The sequence below is a fragment of the Crassostrea angulata genome, chromosome 4 (genome assembly GCF_025612915.1).
Source record: "Crassostrea angulata isolate pt1a10 chromosome 4, ASM2561291v2, whole genome shotgun sequence".
Classification (NCBI taxonomy): domain Eukaryota; kingdom Metazoa; phylum Mollusca; class Bivalvia; order Ostreida; family Ostreidae; genus Magallana; species Magallana angulata.
In genome coordinates, this window is record NC_069114.1 from 28579504 (window position 1) to 28600631 (window position 21128).

At 34.7% G+C, this 21128-nt stretch overlaps 1 protein-coding gene across 3 annotated transcripts; it reads right to left on the bottom strand.

The window, feature by feature from the left end:
* Positions 1-9502: 9502 nt before the first annotated feature.
* LOC128180429 (succinate--CoA ligase [ADP/GDP-forming] subunit alpha, mitochondrial-like) lies at positions 9503-21055 on the bottom strand. Of its 3 annotated transcripts, XM_052848540.1 has the most exons (10): positions 20949-21055; positions 20571-20674; positions 20175-20291; positions 19635-19847; positions 19023-19242; positions 17572-17645; positions 17063-17251; positions 16898-16919; positions 16169-16204; positions 9503-9874 (listed from the first exon to the last, which is right to left on the bottom strand). In XM_052848540.1, exons 1-9 carry the CDS (start codon positions 20983-20985, stop codon positions 16182-16184), a joined length of 999 nt encoding a protein of 332 aa, XP_052704500.1. In that variant the 5' UTR covers positions 20986-21055; the 3' UTR covers positions 9503-9874; positions 16169-16181. The 3 variants fall into 3 exon arrangements, with proteins under 3 accessions (XP_052704500.1, XP_052704501.1, XP_052704502.1); XM_052848541.1 differs by lacking the exon at positions 16898-16919; XM_052848542.1 differs by lacking the exons at positions 16169-16204; positions 16898-16919.
* Between the last annotated feature and the right edge of the window lie 73 nt (positions 21056-21128).

The window sequence follows — 21128 nt, forward strand, 5'->3', positions numbered from 1 at the left end:
GTTGTTTACCGGTGAATGCTGGACGTTATACGTGGCGCACGTATAGGAGAAAGCGCTAAATGTGTTTTTGGAAGGAATTTGCTCACCAGGAATTTTTCTGAAAGACATGACATATGAATTTTTATAGAACATTTCCGTTATCCATGCGTGGATATGGGGGGGGGGGGGGGGGGGGGGGTCAGGGGGTCTAGATCCTCCCCCCTGCAAAATTCAAATTTCTTTAGATTTAGATTACAATATTACCTAAATTATGCCTTAGACCACTTTGAAATTTTTTTTTTCAAAATCCGTGATTTTTCCTAGGTCGCTATAGGTTCGGACCAATAGATAAACAGGGCGTGTCGATATCTGCCCTGTCATTTTCTTGTCAATTTCAGCCGCTGTAGATTTCGACCAATCGATAAATGGGGCGCGTAGATATAAGTCTGGCTGTTTCTATAGAGCTATGAATTAACTTTAAGTTTCCGTAAGAAATACAGGGAAAAATACTTGGGAGATGTAAATATATAATAATAAACCAATTATTATTTGCGGCGACTTTATTTCGCGATTAACCTTAGATGAACGGCGACTACTTTTTGCGACCAATTTAGCCTTATCCACACCTGGTTTTTTTTTTTTCTAATAACCAATTCTAGGCAAATACTGGTCCATGGCGAGAAATATTTGCGACAATAACGCTCTCGCGAAGCTCGCGGAAATTTCTCGCACGCGAATAAAAGTTGGTTTGCAGCAATGAAAGGAATTTTTGACACTGTGCCACATTTTGCAACTGAACTAAGGACTAGCAATCATTATTTACCAGACATGGTGAAATGTAAATTTGTCAATTATAGTGATTTTTTAATCCCCACCCACCCGATTTTCATGATTCGAGACTCATAATGAAATAATTGCAAGTTCAAGCACATACATGTACTTTAGCTTATCTATAAGGTTTAAATTGCCCGAAGAGTTGTAAAAGCAATCAAACTAAAAGCCTCGTAAATGAATGGAGGAGTAAAAACTGAAAAGTATTATGTCATAATGGTCCTTTCAGGGAGAGAAGATTTACTCCAGCATTATTAAAACGAAGTTTTTACCGACAATGTGCATTTCCTGTTCATGTATCTGTTTTAATTTGAATAAAAAATATGGAAGGTCTGATATGGAAAGAAAGAATGATAAGTCTCCCGTTTGTTAGTAGAATTTTCAAGTTGTCATTCTTATGAAAATTTCAGACAAGATTTTAAGACATTAGGTACTACATTGTATTTATTCTCTTTATGGACTATAATGAACTTTAAGCAACACTAAAATTCGTACTACATGTAATACTATAAGGACACATGAGATGTTTCTCAATTTTAAAATAGATTTCCATGAAGATTAATACCTTATTTATCTGCACTTAAACATGTTTATGCCAGACTTTTCGAGGCACATTACCAGGCTACCTTTTGAGTAAGCACATTTTGAATTCTCCTTACTGAAGAACGCAAAATGCAATTGGCTGCATGGAAAGACGGTCAAAGTATATGTTTTCCTTTGAAACTACATATCAAAAACAAAAAATGATTTTATAAAATGAAATAACATCACGGAATTACGTAGTGGAAATCTTCACACTGTGGAGATAGAAAATATTGTTAAGTAATGAACGATACTTTCTTGAAAATATGGAAAACAAGAACGACAAATTATTTCCCTTGCCCATTCAATTTTTGCATCGCACTGGTCAATAATACGACACATACCTTTCTTCGCTTTGAACTGATATTTTATTACATTCATTGTGTGATTTCACATATTAACCCATTTACATCTTCGTTAGCCAAAGGTTTTCGGTGTTGGTGGGGAGGTGGTTGATAAAAAAAAAACCCATGGTAGCGAAGAATACTCATTTATTGAGAAATTTTGAAAACACATTATTTTAACAATTGCTTTCTTTGGTGGTTTAATACGAGGATGGATTGCAAAAAACAAAACAAAAACAAAACAAAAAACCAATAATCCGCGTGCGCAGATTTGACAATTTTTCCTGCAGCAATTACTACTTTCAAAACCCTAAGAATAGAGAGAAATTTTTATTTGTTGTTAAACTAAATCACCTAAATCTCTTGTCGAGTGCCTGTATAAAAGTAAAGTAAATAAATTTTCGCCAATGTCAGTGTGTTCGATAGAAGGAAAAGACAATTTTACCATGCATGTAAATGCATAGTGAATACAACGTTTTGGAAATCTTACTTTCATAATTCCGTGTTGTGTGACAAAATTGCGATTAATCGCAGAACAATCCATGCACCCAAGCCTCAAGAGAATTATATTACATAATAACAATGTTATCATTATTTATCATATAGATGTATGAATAAACCATGTCAGTTTAAATAGCCTGAAGTTAAGACAGTTAATTTCTTTGATATATGTTATCTGCATCATATTTTAACCTTGTTAAATACTTTTAACTTCCTCCAGCATCAGAAGCCTAAATATGGCACAGAGACAACATGCAAACATGTAAAACATGTCAATTAAGGAACATCAGTACTAGCCACTGGATGCCTTTTTGCCCAAATTAGATAATCAAAAAAAAACAAGAAGTCCAGGGGCCCCGTCGCTCTTCTGAGAAACAATAGCCATAACTGTGATCAAATCAGCATTACAGCATCAAAATATCTTTACAACTAAGTACAGTATATCTTGCTCAGAAAGCCTCTTCTGTTGTTTTAGTATTTGTAAGAGGATTTATCTCTATTCCTATATAAAAATTTCACATTTTGTGGCCCCGCTTTTCTCTAGGGAATAACGGTTGGGTCAAACTTTAATCTGCACAAGCTGTGCTTTCATACAATTTTCTCCTTTTTGGACTGGATGCTTTTCCTGAATATTTTTTACAGATTCTTCTTTATATCTTCCTATGTAAAAATTTGTGCCCCCCCCCCCCCCCCCCCCGCATGTGGCCCTGTCATACCCCGGGAATCTACACTATCTGTGAATGCATCCACACAAGTTTAAGTTTTCCTGGCCATATTCCTATGTAAAATTTTGACCCCTCCCCCCACTGTGGCCCCAACCTATTCCTAGGGGTCATGATTTGAACAGATTTGAAACACAACACGAGAATGCTTCCACTTACTAGTCGTTCAAACTGTTCTGGCTGTATGGTTTCTGAGAATTTTTTAAAGGTTTTCTCTATTTATTCTTATGTAAAAATTGACCCCCCCTCCTTACTGTGACCCCACCCTACCACCGGGGGCCATGATTTAAACAAATTGAATCTACACAACCTGAGGATGCTTCCACACAAATTTGAGCTGTTCTTGTCTAATAGTTTTTGAAAAAATACCATAATTTATTTTAAATCATCTCCCCTTTGAAGAGGGTGTGGCCCTTCATTTGGAAAAAACTTAAATCCCCTTCACCCAGTGATGCTTTTCGCAAGTTTGATTGAAACTGGCCCAGCGGTTCTGGAGAAGAAGATGAAAATGTAAAAAGGTTACAACGACGAAAACAGAAAACGGACAAATCTTAATCAGAAAAGCCCACGTGAACCTTTGGCTCAGGTGAGTTAAAATGGACCAGTAATAGCTGAAACATGGAAATCATGGGGCACCTGCTTCAAGAACTTCAACGAGCTTCAAGCACCGAAAACAGATATATGTGCCATCTTTAGGATGGTAGCGATACTTCGCTTTAGATAACTTACATTTGAATATCGTAAGATGATATTTCTATCATAAATTTAATAATTTTTAGTGTCGATTAAAATAATCAACCAAAGCTAAGCTAGCATTTTGATAAATTCATAATTTCTAGCTTATTAATCACCTCATGAATTGTGAATTTTCCACGCTTATTTTCGCGTTAAAAAGCTTTCATTTGAATTCCATGTGGAAAATAATAGTGTACTATACTATCATTATATAAATAGTGCCTGTTTGGGAGGGTAACAGTTGAAATTGACACCCCGAGGAAACTGTCAACCGACGCGAAGCGGAGGTTGACAATGGTTTTCGAAGGGTGTCAATTTCAACTGTTATCCTCCCAAACAGGCACTATTTATTTTATTATACTGAATGTCTTAATTTTAGAGATTTTTTTCCCTGCTTTTCCATGGCGAGCCGTACGCGCATAATTTACGCGCATGTAACAATTCGATATGTTACCCGTTGCTAAGTGTGTTGCTAACGCTGAGGGTAATAGTAAACAATTATTTAATGCTTGAGCAGTCAATAGACCAGAATATTTTTACCGAGGTGCAGGGAACAGCTCAGTATGATCTATTGCCCGAGGCCAACGGCCGAGGGCAATAGATCATACTGAGCTGTTCCCTGCACCAAGGGAAAAAATTCTGGTCTATTGACTGTTCAAGCATTAAATAATTGTTTTATTACCTAATTCCTTTTTTACTTTTCGGGGTTTATAATTTGCATATTGCAGATGGTTTTCGTGCCATTATGCAATATACTAAGATTTTTTTTCATCTTTTACGTGCACAACACCTGTTGCATGCATTACAACATCTCAATTTAATATTAGTTTACACAAAGAAGGGGGAGTCTTCAACCCCTTAGATTTTAAATCCATGTAGTCTTTTACCTTATATGAGGCTTTAAAACTGTTGATTATTTGATACTCCATTTTGATATAGCATTGAATTTGGTTTCACCAAGTACTAAAAACAGCGTCTGTGTAAAGGAATATACATTCCCTGAGAACTATCAAAAAGATGTAACATTAACATACCCGCGTTCTGAAATACGTTGCCGGTCCAATAGATCGCAGTCTATTGACCGGCGGTCCAATAGATCGAAGTCTATGGAGGGTAATCGTGTTCAAAAATCCAGACATGTAAACTTGTAAATCCGAATATGCAATCGTGTTGATGTGTGAGCCTGAGCATGAATATGTGTAATTCTGATCGTGTAACCTATAAAACTCGGGCATAAACACGTGTAAGATTTGACTCAGTTCCTTCGCATGATGCACATTTTGCAACTTTATTGTTTACATTATTTAGTTAATTAAACCTTCAACTTTGCACACTTTCAATCCGTAGTTTCTGCGTTTGTAACGTCAGGCTCGGCAATAGCACATCTGACATGATACAAATTGACAAATGTAAAGTCTACAAGTTTGTCAAATTTTGACATGACCTTATATGGAAACAGTGACGTTACTGATCGAAAAAGGCTAGCTGCAGGTAAAGGCATGCCGTAATCGCCGGAATAGGGACGGAATAAATAAATAAAAAAAATATTAGGTAAGCATGTAATCATATTATCTCTCGATAACATTTCATAGAATATCATTTTTCGGAAAATTAAATAATGAGATTGGTGTACATTTTATCAAGAGAATGTATAAAAGATGCGAGTAAAGAATTCGATCGGCTTCAGATATCCTCTTAGAACTGAAAAAAATTACATTTAATTTATGACTTTGTTTGAATACACATGTATAAAGATATATACGCATTTTTATTCATAGGCGTCTGAACCGGGAGGGGGGGGGGGGCTAAGTCCCCTCCCCCCCCCCCCCCCCACTTTTTTGCCAAGTTAGACCTAACCATTAGGAACATAGCAACAGGGAGGATTCAACCCCCCTACTTTTTCCTTGCAACAAACAAAATTGTTCCTTAAAAGACCTTAAAGAGAATGAAATATTAATAGTGATATTGAAAATAAGAGTCATAGTAGGTATACTAGCACACCCCACCACCACTACCACCACGACGGATTAGGAATTTCATGATTTGGGGGGAAAATTGGGCAGGTAAGAATGGATTTATTGGTATACCCTCCCCCCACGGATTAGAATTTTCATGATTATGGGAATTCTTGTCACTATTTTTCATGATTAGTTTAGCCCCCCCCCCCCCCCTTCAATTTGCTTCCGACGTCACTGTTATTAGAGTACATGCAACAAATTGTTAAAGTATAGGCCTCGGCTGAATTAAGAAAATATCTCCAAATGCATCCTTATCGCTACCAAAAAGTTGTGACAAGACCCCCCCCCCCCCACGCGAAAAATTACACGGGGTCCGTCAGCTGAGTTGCAAAGTTATCGATAAGAAAAACAAACTATTTAAAGACATTGGTTTTGAGATTGTGATTACCCCGTTATATGAGACATAAGAAGCGACACCCTCTTTAAAAAAATGAATAAAAATTCCAAAGATAAGGTTAACTGTCGTGAAATTAAAATGTGTATAAATTATTTTTAGAAATGTTTCTTTGCATTGTCGGCAATATATAGGGAAAAAAACCTATCATGCAGGTAAAAATTGACATTTTTAAAAATTATTTTAAGCAATTATTACGGGATTGAGTATTACGTCCTGAATGTCGGTTCAATACAGACTCACTTTGTGAAGTTGGCTGATAAAAATTTTCTGGAGAGCTAGTATAATACAGCTTTACAGCCACTTGTGAACTACCTGCAGGTTTGTAGCTCCCTATCTAAAAATACAGATGAACGATCTTTGAGCTACAGTGCCTCCCATAGTAAAACTTCAATTTACGGCGCACATAAAATATGCGCTAGTTTTTTATTAATATTATTGAAGATTGTGTTATTATTTGTCTTTCACTTACACAACAACAAAAAGTATAAATACATGTAAAGTATCATAAATTTTCCGCGAAAAATTACCAAATCCTTGCAGGTCGTTTATTCTAACAAATTCAGAAAAATAACAAGAGTAAAAATGGGGTACTCTATATGCAATGTTTTTGCCCAAAAATGACTAAGTTCAACAGCTGATATTTTTATAAATTATCAGAAATCAAAATCCTAGCAATTTGCATACTTCTGATATATACGTATAAATGATCTGCAAAAGAACAACTTCCTATCTTGAAAACTGTTCGATTTTTTTAGAGATATAAGATATTAGGCATTTCCTTTTATAATTCCATGAGAATTATATTACGGAAATTAGCGCATTCGTCACATCGGCAACAATTTTTTTTTCTACATGAACCTCTTCCTGTTTGGTCCAGTTTCAATCATACCTCAATTTTTTTTTTCTAAAAATAATACCGGTGTTTTCGATAGAAAAGGTGTCGTTCATTAAAAGCTTATTGCAACAGTTTAGCTGAATATTATGTTTATTTTTCGTTCATTCCGGTCCGGCGGTTACTGCATGCCTTTTCCCGCAGCAAGGCAGTTGCCATATAAGGTCATGTCAAAATTCGACAAACTTGTAGACTTTACATCTGTTAATTTGTATCATGTCAGATGTGCTATTGCCGAGCCTGAAGTTACAAACGCAGAAACTACGAATTGAAAGTGTGCAAAGTTGAAGGTTTAATTAACTAATGTAAACAATAAAGTTGCAAAATGTGCATCATGCGAAGGAACTGAGTCAAATCTTACACGTGTTTATGCCCGAGTTTTATAGGTTACACGATCAGAATTACACATATTAATGTTCAGGCTCACACATCAACACGATTGCATATTCGGATTTACAAGTTTACATGTCTGGATTTTTGAACACGATTACCCTCCATAGAAGTCTATTGACCGGCGGTCTAATAGATCGCAGTCTATTGACCGGCACTTCAAAATAGACGCAAATATTTAATTTGTAATAAAACAACAAAATCCCTTTGATTAGGTAATAAAACGGATTATCAACTGCGTGTAAACCTATCAGATTTCAGTATTTAATATGAAAGTATAATAGAATCTAATGTCGAATGCATATGATCCTTTTTAAGCGCAACTAAGCAATTTTGCACCAAAATATGTGAATAAGTTCCACGGATGAAACAAATGAAAGAAAATCATCAGTTGTACTAAGATGTTTATGCCAGATAACCATTTGATTTCTTTTGTTTTCTGAAGACCGCTAATCATTTCTTGTTATAAAATATTTTTTTTAATTTTGCAACAAGCGTACTCAGAATCACGAGCAAGAAATCTGAGAGGAAAGATGTACGTTTCCGTGTTTCAACTACTCGGTTGTTTTCAGTACTCCTGTACCTATTATTGACTTTGTTACTTGACTTTATAAATTATCTTGAAAAAATGATTATCTACAAAAATTTGTTATCAATATTTTTAGAAAGCAATTTTTGGAAACGTAATATTTCCCTCATGTATACATTCTATGGTTTTTGTGGTTTTTTGTTTTGTTTTTTGGTTTTTTTTTTTTAATTTTTTTTACAGACCCTTCATTATTTATTTTTATTGAACCTCCTTTCTTGTTTTTATATGTAATATACCTGCAACTCTATTAACTGTTTTTGTATGAAGAAGCTTTCACAATCATATACAAAAGTCTATATATGTATATATGTGCTATCGTACCAATGTATGGTATTGACTGACACATCATTTATTAGGTCATGAAAACTCTTCTAATATTTAGAGTGTGTTATCTTAAATACCATTGCAGAAATTGGCCACTCGTTTTCGAAGTTGGGGAAAGTCTTTCTGCAGCTGCTCATAACCTGATCTAAAGTCATTATCTCTGTATGACGTGCGTCTTAATATACAACCAAGTGAAGTGCATACCCAATACTATCCAACTGGGTTAACGAAAACTTAATAAAATGAATAAATAAAAATGAAACAATATATAAATGGGTTTAAAAAAAGAAAGAAAGCAAATTTGCAAAAGATAAAGAAAATAAATACCCCCCCCCCCCTTGAGATATTTTTTTTATCTAGATGACAAACAGAAGTCAAGACTAGAAAAAACTGACGTATTTTTACTATATTTTCAAAAGAGCCACGTCTTTAAATAGCTCAAAATGGTAAATGTTCCTTGCTTAACTTGGCATCACTACTCTATCTTATGATCAGTTTGTCGATTAGAAGCGACACATTTTCAATATATCATCAATAGTTAGACCCCTATACGGTTCAGTGACGTCGAAAGCGAACTGAAAGTGGTTGGGGGTGGGGCTAGGCTTATCAAAAAATCTTGACAAGCAAATTAAAAAAAAAACCTTTGGTTATGGTTATATGTAACTTTTCCAAAAAAGTGTGTGTTGGGGGGGGGGGGGGGGGGGAGGGGGGCTAATTCCTCTGACTAAATCGCCAACAATAACAAATAGACACGCTTACGATAATTTGATGTTTGAAACAACTACCAAAATTCCATGGTTTCTCTAAAAATGGTAAATTTTAAAATATTAAACAATCTTGGACTCTTCAACCATTTCAAATCGAACAAATTTCGAACCTGGGAGCCAGTCTAACTTAGTCTGTGCAGAATTCATTATACTGAAGCCTTTTTCCTGCACTGATAATCGAGATGATTTAGGTTTGATTTTAACAGTTACTGCACTAGTTGCACTAGTAGGCGTTTTTTTTTTTTCGTTTTTGCCTCAAACCACTTAATGCAGCTGCTCAAGAAACCATTTACTGGGTGCAGTTAAAGTCAAAACGCGGCCTCTATACACATTTATTCCAAGGGACCTTCTGCTACATGTACGTTGGTTGAAATAAATCCCTTATTTTATAAAATATTCTATTTGAAAAAAAAAAAAAAATAACCAAGGAAATCATTCATTCTTCCGACGGAAGATAAAATACTTTTTTTATTCATTCAATATCAATTCCATAATAAATAATCATTTCTCCAAAATTCTAATAACATAAATTTCAACACTTTTTTTCTTACGAAGTATAATTATACAGAAGCAGCGCTATGCAGCAGAAACATTGGTATTTAGTGATTTCATCATCAATGCATGAGTAATCATCATTTGCTTAATTCCACAGATATTTTAATAGTTTCATACCAAAGCGGTTTTATAATAAATCACACATCTTTTTTTTTTAAATTCAATGGTTGGTATTTCACCGACAGATCGATTTGTTGTCCTCATTAACTCATCACGTGACGTCATTAGTGATCACCTCCTCCCATTCTCTGTAAAAAAAAAAAGTAAAAACTTGATCACGTGTCGATAGATGTGTCATCTATATCCGTATTAAATATCAGAATGAAATGAAGGTCTTTTGATTAATAAAATATAATCTTGTTGTTCCGCTATTAAAATGTATAAGGAAACAGTGTCGTTCCAGTCCATTAACTCTACACTTTTAGTTTAATTGCTACGGGTAGCATGCAGTCGGAAAAGCCATTCCGCGAACAACTAAGCTTCAATCTTACATGGCAAGCTTCAGATTATTCCTTCGCTACATGTAGTTGCACTGATTCGTGCGTACAGTAGATCAAGTGTTTTATCAATGGACTCTTTTTATTATTTAATTTTTCCTAAGTTTACTATGGAACCTGAACTTGAAATTTGATTAACGGAAAAGAGAAAATTTCATTATTCCGAATGCATCCAAAACAATGAACAATTATATGCATGACAAGTCAGAAGGGAAATCATGACAAAAATTTAATTAGTATGTTCAGTTTATTTCATTGGTGGTTCATTTGGTATGACTGTTAAAGCGAGAAGAAATGTGTATAATTCATTCGCAGACTAACTGGTTTAACTGGCTAGATTGTGATTTGCTTTGGTCAGATGCATTTAAACACAATCGAATTTCTTAAGAAATATGAGAAAAATGCGCAGAGGATGTAAACACAGGTACGTGTAACTATGTTCTTTTCGAAATCTCACTCTGTACAAGTTCAAGTTCCATCTGAGTTCCAAATCTGATGTCAACTAAAGCCTGGTGATATATCACAACAGATTATTGTTGTGTCCATGAGATCCAAAATCAGCCTTCATTAACCAAATTTTTAACATTCTCATTTCTCTACCCCTGGGCTCAGAAATGTGTTAAATACAGCTAATGCTCAAAGAATCAAAGTATTAATAGATTGATCAAAAACCTAATGATAGCAGGAAGAGATAATTACATGCTTTTGGAAGTCACTAATCAAGTACTTGCAATAAATTTCCTGCAAACAAAGGCAAAAAATGTGTTTATTCAGAGAAAACCATTTGGATACAAATCTATTATTTTTAAAATAGTATCCAATGCAAAAGCGATGCTATAATTCAATCAATTCTGCGAGAGTACCCGGTATGTTACATTATTTTTTCATGTCTGCATCAAAGTTTCATATACTCTATATAATTGTAAGTGACGGATATCATTGACAACGTCTTTTCAACAATATCAATGCAGGCAGGATAAATTCTGAAGACTAATCTAAAGATCGATATTCAGAATTTGAATTTCTTACTTATATTTATACATCAATAAGAGACAAACACTTATTCATGCTTGTTTTCTGAACTTGAGCCTACTTCATTTCTATTAAAAGCATACTACTTGTGTAATGATATTTCATTCATCCCTGCATCTCCCTGAAAGAAAAACCCTATTATCCAAGACAAAGACAAGACGTACATGTTAAATGATGTATACTCCTGAAAAACAATTGTAGAAATGGGGAAGGTGGCATAAGCAGAACAAGACAAAGCAATGGCTACACATAAACAGTTTCTATCATTCAAAAAAAAATTTCACTATTTTGATTTTTTTCAAAACCTTTTAAACAATAAAAATATGGATACTTTTTTAATGTATAAAATAAACAAACTCTGAACTGTACTGGTATTTCTTTAACACTAACAGATTACGTGGTCAACACACCAACCATTAGATTTGCCTTCTGTATATCAGTTATAAATGTCTTGATACTTTCAAGGCAGTAACTATTACTTGGTAAAGAAAACAAAAAATGTTTCTAATATCTTTTAAATTAAAAATTTAATTCTATTTGAATGGTTTGCTATTTCTTAAAACAAACAGGTGCCTCTTCTGATCAAGAAGGTTTAAATAGTCTGTAAATAGCTATGACACTCAGTTCTTTACAGTGCTAAGTAGAGTACACATGTAGGTTTCAAGGTCTCTACTTGAGTGATCTGTAAATTGGTAGGGTACAAAGTATCTGTTGCTTGAGGCTGAAGAACAGAGTCGATCATTTCACTGATCAATTAGTGCTCTTGTGCCAATCGAAGCATTTTCCACAACAAAAAATTATTGGGAACCTTTTGGGTTTTTTTTTTAATCAAATATTTATATATATTCACCTGGAAAATGAATCAGTTTGTGAAGAACTCTCTCTCTCTTTCTCTCTCTCTCTCTCTCTCTCTCTCTCTCTCTCTCTCTCTCTCTCTCTGTTTTACACTGAACATCTCATCTTCTGCAATTGTATTGTCACAAGCCTAGGATATCAGGCATTTTAGCTTCAAAAAGACTAGATCAAAAGGTAATGGAGGATGAGCTTGAAAAATCAATACACTTTTATTTCCTGTTAATAGGTTTCAATGCTTGCAAATCAGGCACAGTATTTGCAATGTTTTACAATATCACTTTAAAAACGAATGATATGACTAGTGCTAAGCCAAACGAGTCTTGTTTTTTGGTTCAATCATTTAATTGCATGCAAAGATATCAATCTAGAATACCAGTCAAAATGAACCACTTTCTTATAATAACTTTTTTGCTTGATTATTCTTTTCAAAGAACTATATATGATATGAGTTAAATTTGGCCCCCATAATTCACCATTTTTTAAAGTGTTTCTTGTACAATAAAATGTTAAGTTATATTTTAGAAGAGTTGATGTAAAATATATTTTTCACCTATTTATTTGATTTATTTGCACTCACTGGCAGTATATGACATCAAAAGTGACGCTATTTCTATAATTCAATCAAAATTACTCAAAAATTAACATTTTTCTTATCTTTTTATGAATGGGAATGGGAGATACATGCTTGAGCAAGGATAACTTTTTTGTCACTTATTAGTCTTGTTTAGATACATCTCTGATTAAAATATTTTGTTTGTTCAAGTGTGCGATCTATGTTTCCTGAAAGAAAAACTGCTTGAAAACAAGCTGTTTAATGTTAAAAATGCAAAAATGGCGGGAAAAAGTTGTCTTCACGATGTCATATTTCTAAATTAGGGGCAGCTGAATCACAATGAACATAATGTAAAAACATCGCATATATATCTGTACAAAGAAAACAAATAATAACAGTAAAAAGATGATCCTAGGGTTCATTTTAGGGGGCCATTTTAGGCCCTTATCATATATAGTCCTTTATGCAATTATTCAAAACAAAAATCTATACAGTGAAACTCCAACATGGATAAAGTAAAGTTTTGTGGAGTCCCCGGAATTTTTTTTTAACAAATCATTGCAAAATTTATGGTTATAACCATTTTGGATATTACAATTTTATGGATATACCGACTTGATTTTGAGTCCCTAGGACTAAACAAGAGGCCCATGGGCCACATCGCTCACCTGAGGAACAATAGGTATGATAAAGTCAGCTTAATGGAGTCATAATACAAACAATCTGGACAATGTACAATAATACATGTAGATCCTGTATAAATAAAATCCATTTTTCCCCCTTGGAACTCGGATAGCCCTGATTGCTGCCAATATTTACAAGAGCAGACTTTAGTTACCGCTCCTGCACATGTATAGGGACTCAACATTACACAGGCAGGGATGTCCGCACACCTACCCAACTCAACAGGTACCAACGTTAACGCAAGCAGGGCTAACGCAAGCAGGAATGACTGCACACTTGCGCCAACAGCTCAACATAACACAAGCAGGGAATGCCGCACACTTGCGCTAGAAAGGCCAGAACACCAGCAGAAATGACCATTTACTAGTGCTCCGCCACAACCACCAACCTGTTCAAGTTTAACCCCAAACAGTCGCACATTGTTATGGAAGAGACACTGTCCCTATATATGTGCCGACCTAAAATAATTCATAGTATCTAAAAATTGGAAATCAAAAATAAACTAATCCGGCCTGACCCAAAACTACTTACGCAGAACAACTTATATACATTGAATATTTATTATTGTATAAAAATAATCATCACAATAATTGGTTAACAGTGGATGCATTAATTAAAATAATCAAGAATCAATAAATCAAGGGCAATAACTCAATACAGAAATACAAAAAGATTTTAATGAAGAAATAGCTGCCTGCCTCAATTTTATAGTCATATCACATGTTGAGTATTGCAGTTTTCAAAAAGATCCTTTTCAATTGTTTATATATGGGATTTTTAGCTGCATCAAACTCTGAACCTTCTTGTGAGGCTGAAGAATTGTCCTGGAGCCAAAGTCTTAACAATTATAAAGTATCATCTTGCTGATCCGTTTCTAAGAAGAAGATTTTTAAAGATTTGCTCTATATATTCCTATGTAAAACTTTAACACCCCCCCCCCCCAATGTGGCCTCACCCTACCCCCAGGGATCATGATTTTCACAACTTTGAATCTACACTACCTGAGGATGCTTCCACACAAGTTTCAGCTTTCCTGGCTGTTTAGTTTCTTAGAATAAATTTTTAAAGATTTACTCTATATATTCCTATGTAAAACTTCGACCCCCATTGTGGCCCCACCCTACCCCCGGGGGTCATGAATTTCACAACTTTGAATCTACACTACCTGAGGATGCTACCACACAAGTTTCAGCTTTCCTGGCTGTTTAGTTTCTGAGAAGAAGATTTTTAAAGATTTACTCTATATATTCCTATGTAAAACTTCGACCCCCCATTGTGGCCCCACCCTACCCCCGGGGGTCATGATTTTCACAACTTTGAATCTACACTACCTGAGGATGCTTCCACACAAGTTTCAGCTTTCCTGGCTGTTTAGTTTCTGAGAAGAAGATTTTTAAAGATTTACTCTATATATTCCTATGTAAAACTTCGACCCCCCCATTGTGGCCCCACCCTACCACAGGGGGTCATGAAATTCACAACTTTGAATCTACACTACCTGAGGATGCTTCCACACAAGTTTCAGATTTCCTGGCTGTTTAGTTTCTGAGAAGAAGATTTTTAAAGATTTACTCTATATATTCCTATGTAAAACTTCGACCCCCCCATTGTGGCCCCACCCTACCCCCGGGGGTCATGATTTTCACAACTTTGAATCTACACTACCTGAGGATGCTTCCACACAAGTTTCAGCTTTTCTGGCTGTTTAGTTTCTGAGAAGAAGATTTTTAAAGATATACTCTATATATACCTATGTAAAACTTTGACCCCCCCATTGTGGCCCCACCCTACCCCCGGGGGTCATGATTTTCACAACTTTGAATCTACACTACCTGAGGATGCTTCAACACAAGATTCAGCTTTCCTGGCTGTTTAGTTTCTGAGAAAAAGATTTTTTAAGATTTACTCTATATATTCCTATGTAAAACTTCGACCCCCCATTGTGGCCCCACCCTACCCCCGGGGGTCATGAATTTCACAACTTTGAATCCCCTTTGCCTAAGGATGATTTGTGCCAAGTTTGGTTGAAATTGAAATCTGGTTCTTGAGAAGAAGATTTTTGAAAATTTCTCGAAATTTTTCATTAATTTCAAATTATCTCCCCTTGAAAACGGGTTTGGCCATTAATTTTCACAACCTTGAATCCCCTTTGCCTAAGGATGATTTGTGCCAAGTTTGGTTGAAATTGGCCTAGTAGTTCTTGAGAAGATGTTGAAAATGTGAAAAGTTTACGGACAGACGGACGGACAGACGGACGACAGACAAAATGTGATCAGAATAGCTCACTTGAGCTTTCAGCTCAGGTGAGCTAAAAACAACGAAATTAAAATTTTTTATTTGGAATTTCCTATTAGTTGAAATAGTTTGCAGTACCAATTGACATAATAGTTTGAATGAGCTTTTTTTCACACAAATCCTTCAAGTTTTAATCCGATTATCATTTTATGCCTCAATTAGCATAAATTGTAGCCAAGTAAAAAAAAACACGTATCTAGCGAATTTGGTATACTTATCATTACAAAATCATTTTATGGATATCGTGAATTACGGAATTACGGACATAGTAAATCCACTGGTCAATAGGACTTTGTCAAACCAAAATTTACTGTAAAATCACCCAGTACTATCTTTATCAGTTACATTCTTTTATACATGGAGATATACAGTAAGCATGTTTTTTTTTCTTTCTTTTTTTTTTTTTGTGGGGGGGGGGGGGAGGGGGGGGGGGGGGGGTTTGTAGTGAAATGTAATTCCATTAATACAATGCACCCCAATTCAAAAGTCTAGAATCCCCCCCCCTTCCCCCACAACTCTCTCTCTCCTCCATCAATCTTCTGATGTAGTTTCAGACAGAAAGTGTTTTGTTACAAGCAGAAATCAAACCAGGAGAATTCTGAGGATCAATAAAGCAGTGTCCCTACCTGTTAGTGTCGTTTATACCTCAGGACCTCCATCGACTGGTGTAACAAATAAATCACAGAACAAGATTTATCATCAAACAGGAATTATTAGTTACATTGGAATTTTAAAAAAAAAAAACATTGCAAAATATTCAAACTGCAAAAATTATTATGGCATGAAAGAAGAATCTGATTAATGTAAGATTTTGAATGATGAAATGAACTATTATCAACATTTCAAGGTTTTTTCAACCATTTTTATTGATATGGATCAGCTGTACATGTATATGACACAGCGATTTTCCATGATAGGATTTGACCTTATGAAGTTCCTTATCAGTATTGTGTTTGCGTAGATAGAAAGTAAAATAAGAATTTGTGTAGAAGCGTTAATCAATTTAGAAATTTGCATATGCAATGTGATTTTATGAAACTTAGTAAAGGGCATTCCACATTTCTACATAGACTGTGGTTATGATGAAAAAACATTGATAGAATGTAGGCAAAGAAAATCATAACTTTTATAAAACAAAATTTGAAATACATGTATCTGGAATTTATGGAAACATTAAATTTTTAAAAATCTAAAAAAAAAAAAAAAAAAAAAATAAGAAAAAAAAGAAAAAAGATAAATTCAAGAGATACAAGAATGATGAATGATATTTTATTTGACTGGAAGCAAAGAAACATGTAACACTGAGAAAGCAGTTGAGGACATTTATACCATATATGACTACCGTGGGTATATACCTTCAACTGGTGGATAGAGAGTCTAACAGAAAAAAGTATCACACATAAAAACTATAAAATCTGTCTGAATAAAAACATCTATCAAAGTCTTGTTCATTCAAATCTATAAACTAGAACTACTCAGTTAGTAAAGAATCCAACACAAGGAAAGACAACTCTACTGACCTCTAACATAGTTTTTCCTATTTCCGCTGGAGACATTGTGACCGTTACACCAGCTTCCTTCAGGGATGCTATTTTTTCGTCGGCCCCTCCTTTACCACCGGCAATGATAGCACCTGCGTGGCCCATTCTCCTACCGGGTGGGGCAGTCAGCCCAGCAATGAAGGACACAACAGGCTTGGCAGTAGGACCCTGAAATGTTTAAAGAAGCATTAGTCAAAGCAGGACTAAAGAATATGTGACTGAGCTTTTAGGAAGCTAGATAGTCAACAAATTGGCCATCAGATCTACCTTAAATTTTTAGATATTAAAGATATTATTTTTTTCTAGCCATTAACAATCATTTAATAAAGAAAAATTCCATGTAATTTAGCTTTGAAATTTCAATTTCAAAGCTCTTCTACTTATGAAGATAGTAATAAGCTAAAAATGGCCACAACCATCCAGCCCTCTTATTTACCATTTCTCTTTTTGGAAGAAGTGTACATAATAAGAGATTACATCTGACTTACGTAGTTGTTGTTTCTGAGGTATTCTGCTGCTTTTTCTTCGGCTCCGCCACCAATTTCACCAATTAGTATAATTCCTGTTGAAAAAAAAAAAGTTTGTATATCAAGATAATATAATATAATTGCAAAATGAAAATATATCCATTTATTTCACAATCTGTTCTGATATGATTCTCCTCGAGAACATCTGAATCAACTTGCTTAGAGGTGAGGACCAGGCTACGTTTTGATAAATCAATCAAATCCAGGCTGGCAAAACTCTGCCTGCAAAATTTGCGCGAATATTAGTATTCAAGGTGGTACCATTGTCAAGATTGAAGAAAGTGCTACAGTAACTCCCAAAAAAATGTACAGCTATGTAACATGTGCATAGTATTTGGGTTTTTGTTTCTGCAGACATAAAAACCCACTGAAAAGGCTTGGATTGTATTGAATGAAACAGACATCTTGATTTTATTCCTACTTCTGAGAGTATTTAAGGAAAATGAATATTGATTTGACAAAAAAGGTTATGACCTTATTTTCAAATATTTAGATTCTTGGGTCACTAAGAGGTCATGTGCCCTCTATGCAAGTTGATTCAGATCTTTGAGAGAGGAAGCATATCAGAAAAGGCAATTTCAATCAGATTTGTACATTTCTATAGAAAAGGCTGCTTGTTAGAATGATAATGCCACAAAAACATTGGTACTTAGACTGTTTTTGTCAAAAAGTGGGTAAGAAATTTTTTTTTTACTTCGTAAAATAGGATAAATTATTCTTTTTGCAACGAAATCAGTGTGTTTACAATCAAACTAGAGCTTAGTGTGTCTTGATATATTAAATTTGGTGATTGATTCAATTGCAATTTTCTAACTAGTCCGGATCATTATTTATCCTCAACACAAACATAAAGTAAACTATATCATAATTATTACTGATTGGAGTACTGTAAACATAATTATTTACTGATTGGAGTACTGTAAACATAATTATTTACTGATTGGAGTACTGTAAACATAATTATTTACTGATTGGAGTACTGTAAACATAATTATTTACTGATTGGAGTACTGTAAACATAATTATTTACTGATTGGAGTACTGTAAACATAATTATTTACTGATTGGAGTACTGTAAACAGACTTTTATTCATGACACCTTTCTTTCGAGAGTTAATAGATACTAGTAACTGGTTCACTGCAACAAATTTTCATGATCAAGATTTGGATTACTTAAAAATAATATCCCAGAGACATTTTATGACCTTTGTGGCGAGGAATATTCACATAAGCATGGCTCTCGAGACCTCATGAAAATTTCTTACACGCAAATAAAAGTAAAAGTTGAATCTTAAATATTTTTTTAGTTTGCACCATTCATGTGAAAGGTATCATTGATACATGTTTAAAAATCAAGATGAACAAAATGCCTTGTCCCAAGATAATGGCAATTAACATGAAGATAGTCATACCTTCTGTCTTTGGGTCTGCTAGGAACACCTCCAGGCAATCTACAAAGTTGGTTCCATTGAAAGGATCTCCTCCAATGCCCACACACAGGGTCTGACCCAACCCGGTCATGGTGGTCTGGTGGACAGCTTCATAGGTCAGGGTTCCGGATCTGGACACGATTCCAATACGCCCCCTTTGGTGAATGTGACCTGGCATGATTCCAATCTTGCATTCTCCAGGCTAGTAACATCAAAAGGAAAAGCTTGTTTACATCAAGAAATGTCTGGTTCAAATATTGTGAATGTCCATAAATTAGGGCACTAAATATTAATTAGCACAACATTTGACTGATCAGTGTAATAATAAATTAATGCATATAGAGATAAGCTTTTATGGGTAATTCAAATATCTGGACATAATAGCAAGTGCTTGAAATAGTGAAGAAGCAGCACAAAAATGTGCTAAATTAAGTATGTGTACAATAGAGTTAGTTCAATTTTTAATTTTATTTTTTCAGAAGTAATACCTCTATATTATATATCCATAGTCTCTTGATTAGTTACCTTAACGTACTACGTATATTATTAATTCTGTGCTATAAGTACCTTCTTTTTTCATCACTCGCTACTCACTTTAATAATGCCCGGACAATTGGGTCCAATGAGTCTAGTTTTATTCTGTCGTACAAGCTTGTGTTTGACTTTGACCATGTCTTGCTGGGGAATTCCTTCTGTGATACAGACAACTAGTGGGATTTCTGCATCAATGGCTTCAACAATGGCTGCAGCTGCAAATGGTGGTGGCACATAGATGACGGAAGCATCACAGTTCGTTTTATCCTTAGCCTTCAAATAAACAACCATATTTTTTATTTCAAAACCCATCAAAATTCAGGCATGAGTTTTGCATGAATATCTGCTGTATTTATTTATTTAAGGAAAAGGTTTATCATCTGAATATCCAACCCAGTGCCCCCAATGAAGGCACCAATAAGATTTTTTATTCAAAGATGAATCTGTTCCTTGCGTTATAATATAACTGTGTTGTTTGCAAAATAGGCTAAACATGGCAAGTTAAATATATATTGATGACAACCAGAATAGTGACAAGAATGTAAGCATGACTTGGAGCACTAAAAAGTATGTAGCATAATTTCATCAATCTGCACGTACCTCTTGGACTGAGTTAAAGACAGGGAGACCTAAGTGAACCTGGCCACCCTTACCAGGGGACACACCGCCAACCATTCTAGTCCCATACTCAATAGCCTGCTGACTGTGTATGGTTCCCTACAAAGACAACATCATTTTGAGTAAAATCATGGAAGTAAGAGTAATACGTCGTGTTAATGCGAAAAAACGTTATCATAATATCATCTCTTAAATCATAATATGCTCTAATATTTCTGTGTATTGCTTTGATCTTCAGACAATCTTGAATCAATTCATGTTTTGGTGTGAGAAGGTTAAAACTATTAAATGTGTACATCACCATTATTTGGATAACTTTATTAATGTCAAGGACATCTATATCATTATTCGAGCTTTTATTTCTGGCACCTAACTTACCTGTTTTCCTGTAAATCCCTGACAGATAACCTTGGTATTTTTGTCTATCATCAAATTTTTACGTGTTGTGGTGTAACATGACCTTACTCCAGACTTTGTAATGCCTACAAAACATGGACATTGAAAAATATCGACATAACCAATGTTATTCAGTTATAAACAATGCATCTCTTCAAAATCTAAATAACTAAAGCAAGATTTATAGCGCAAAACGTTTATAAAGAAGTAGTTGAGGAAATTCGAAATGATAATGTCACCTTGTCTTAAAATAAAATATCAATGCACACCATATTCGTAGCTAATATAAGAGAATTCGAAGATGATTTTGCAACTAATCTTAAAATTAATCAATTTCTTTGTCTCCTGTAAAAATCATACCCGAAATCCGACAGAGAAGTTTTCCGGCCGCAGCCATCGTGTAAAATTCTAATAGCTAAAACCCTTTAGATGGGAATGAAGTGTTCCGAATAAACGAACAGTGAATGTAGGAATATATGATAACCATAAATGAATTGCCAACGTACATGTAAAAGTAATTCACTTTACAATAATTTTTAT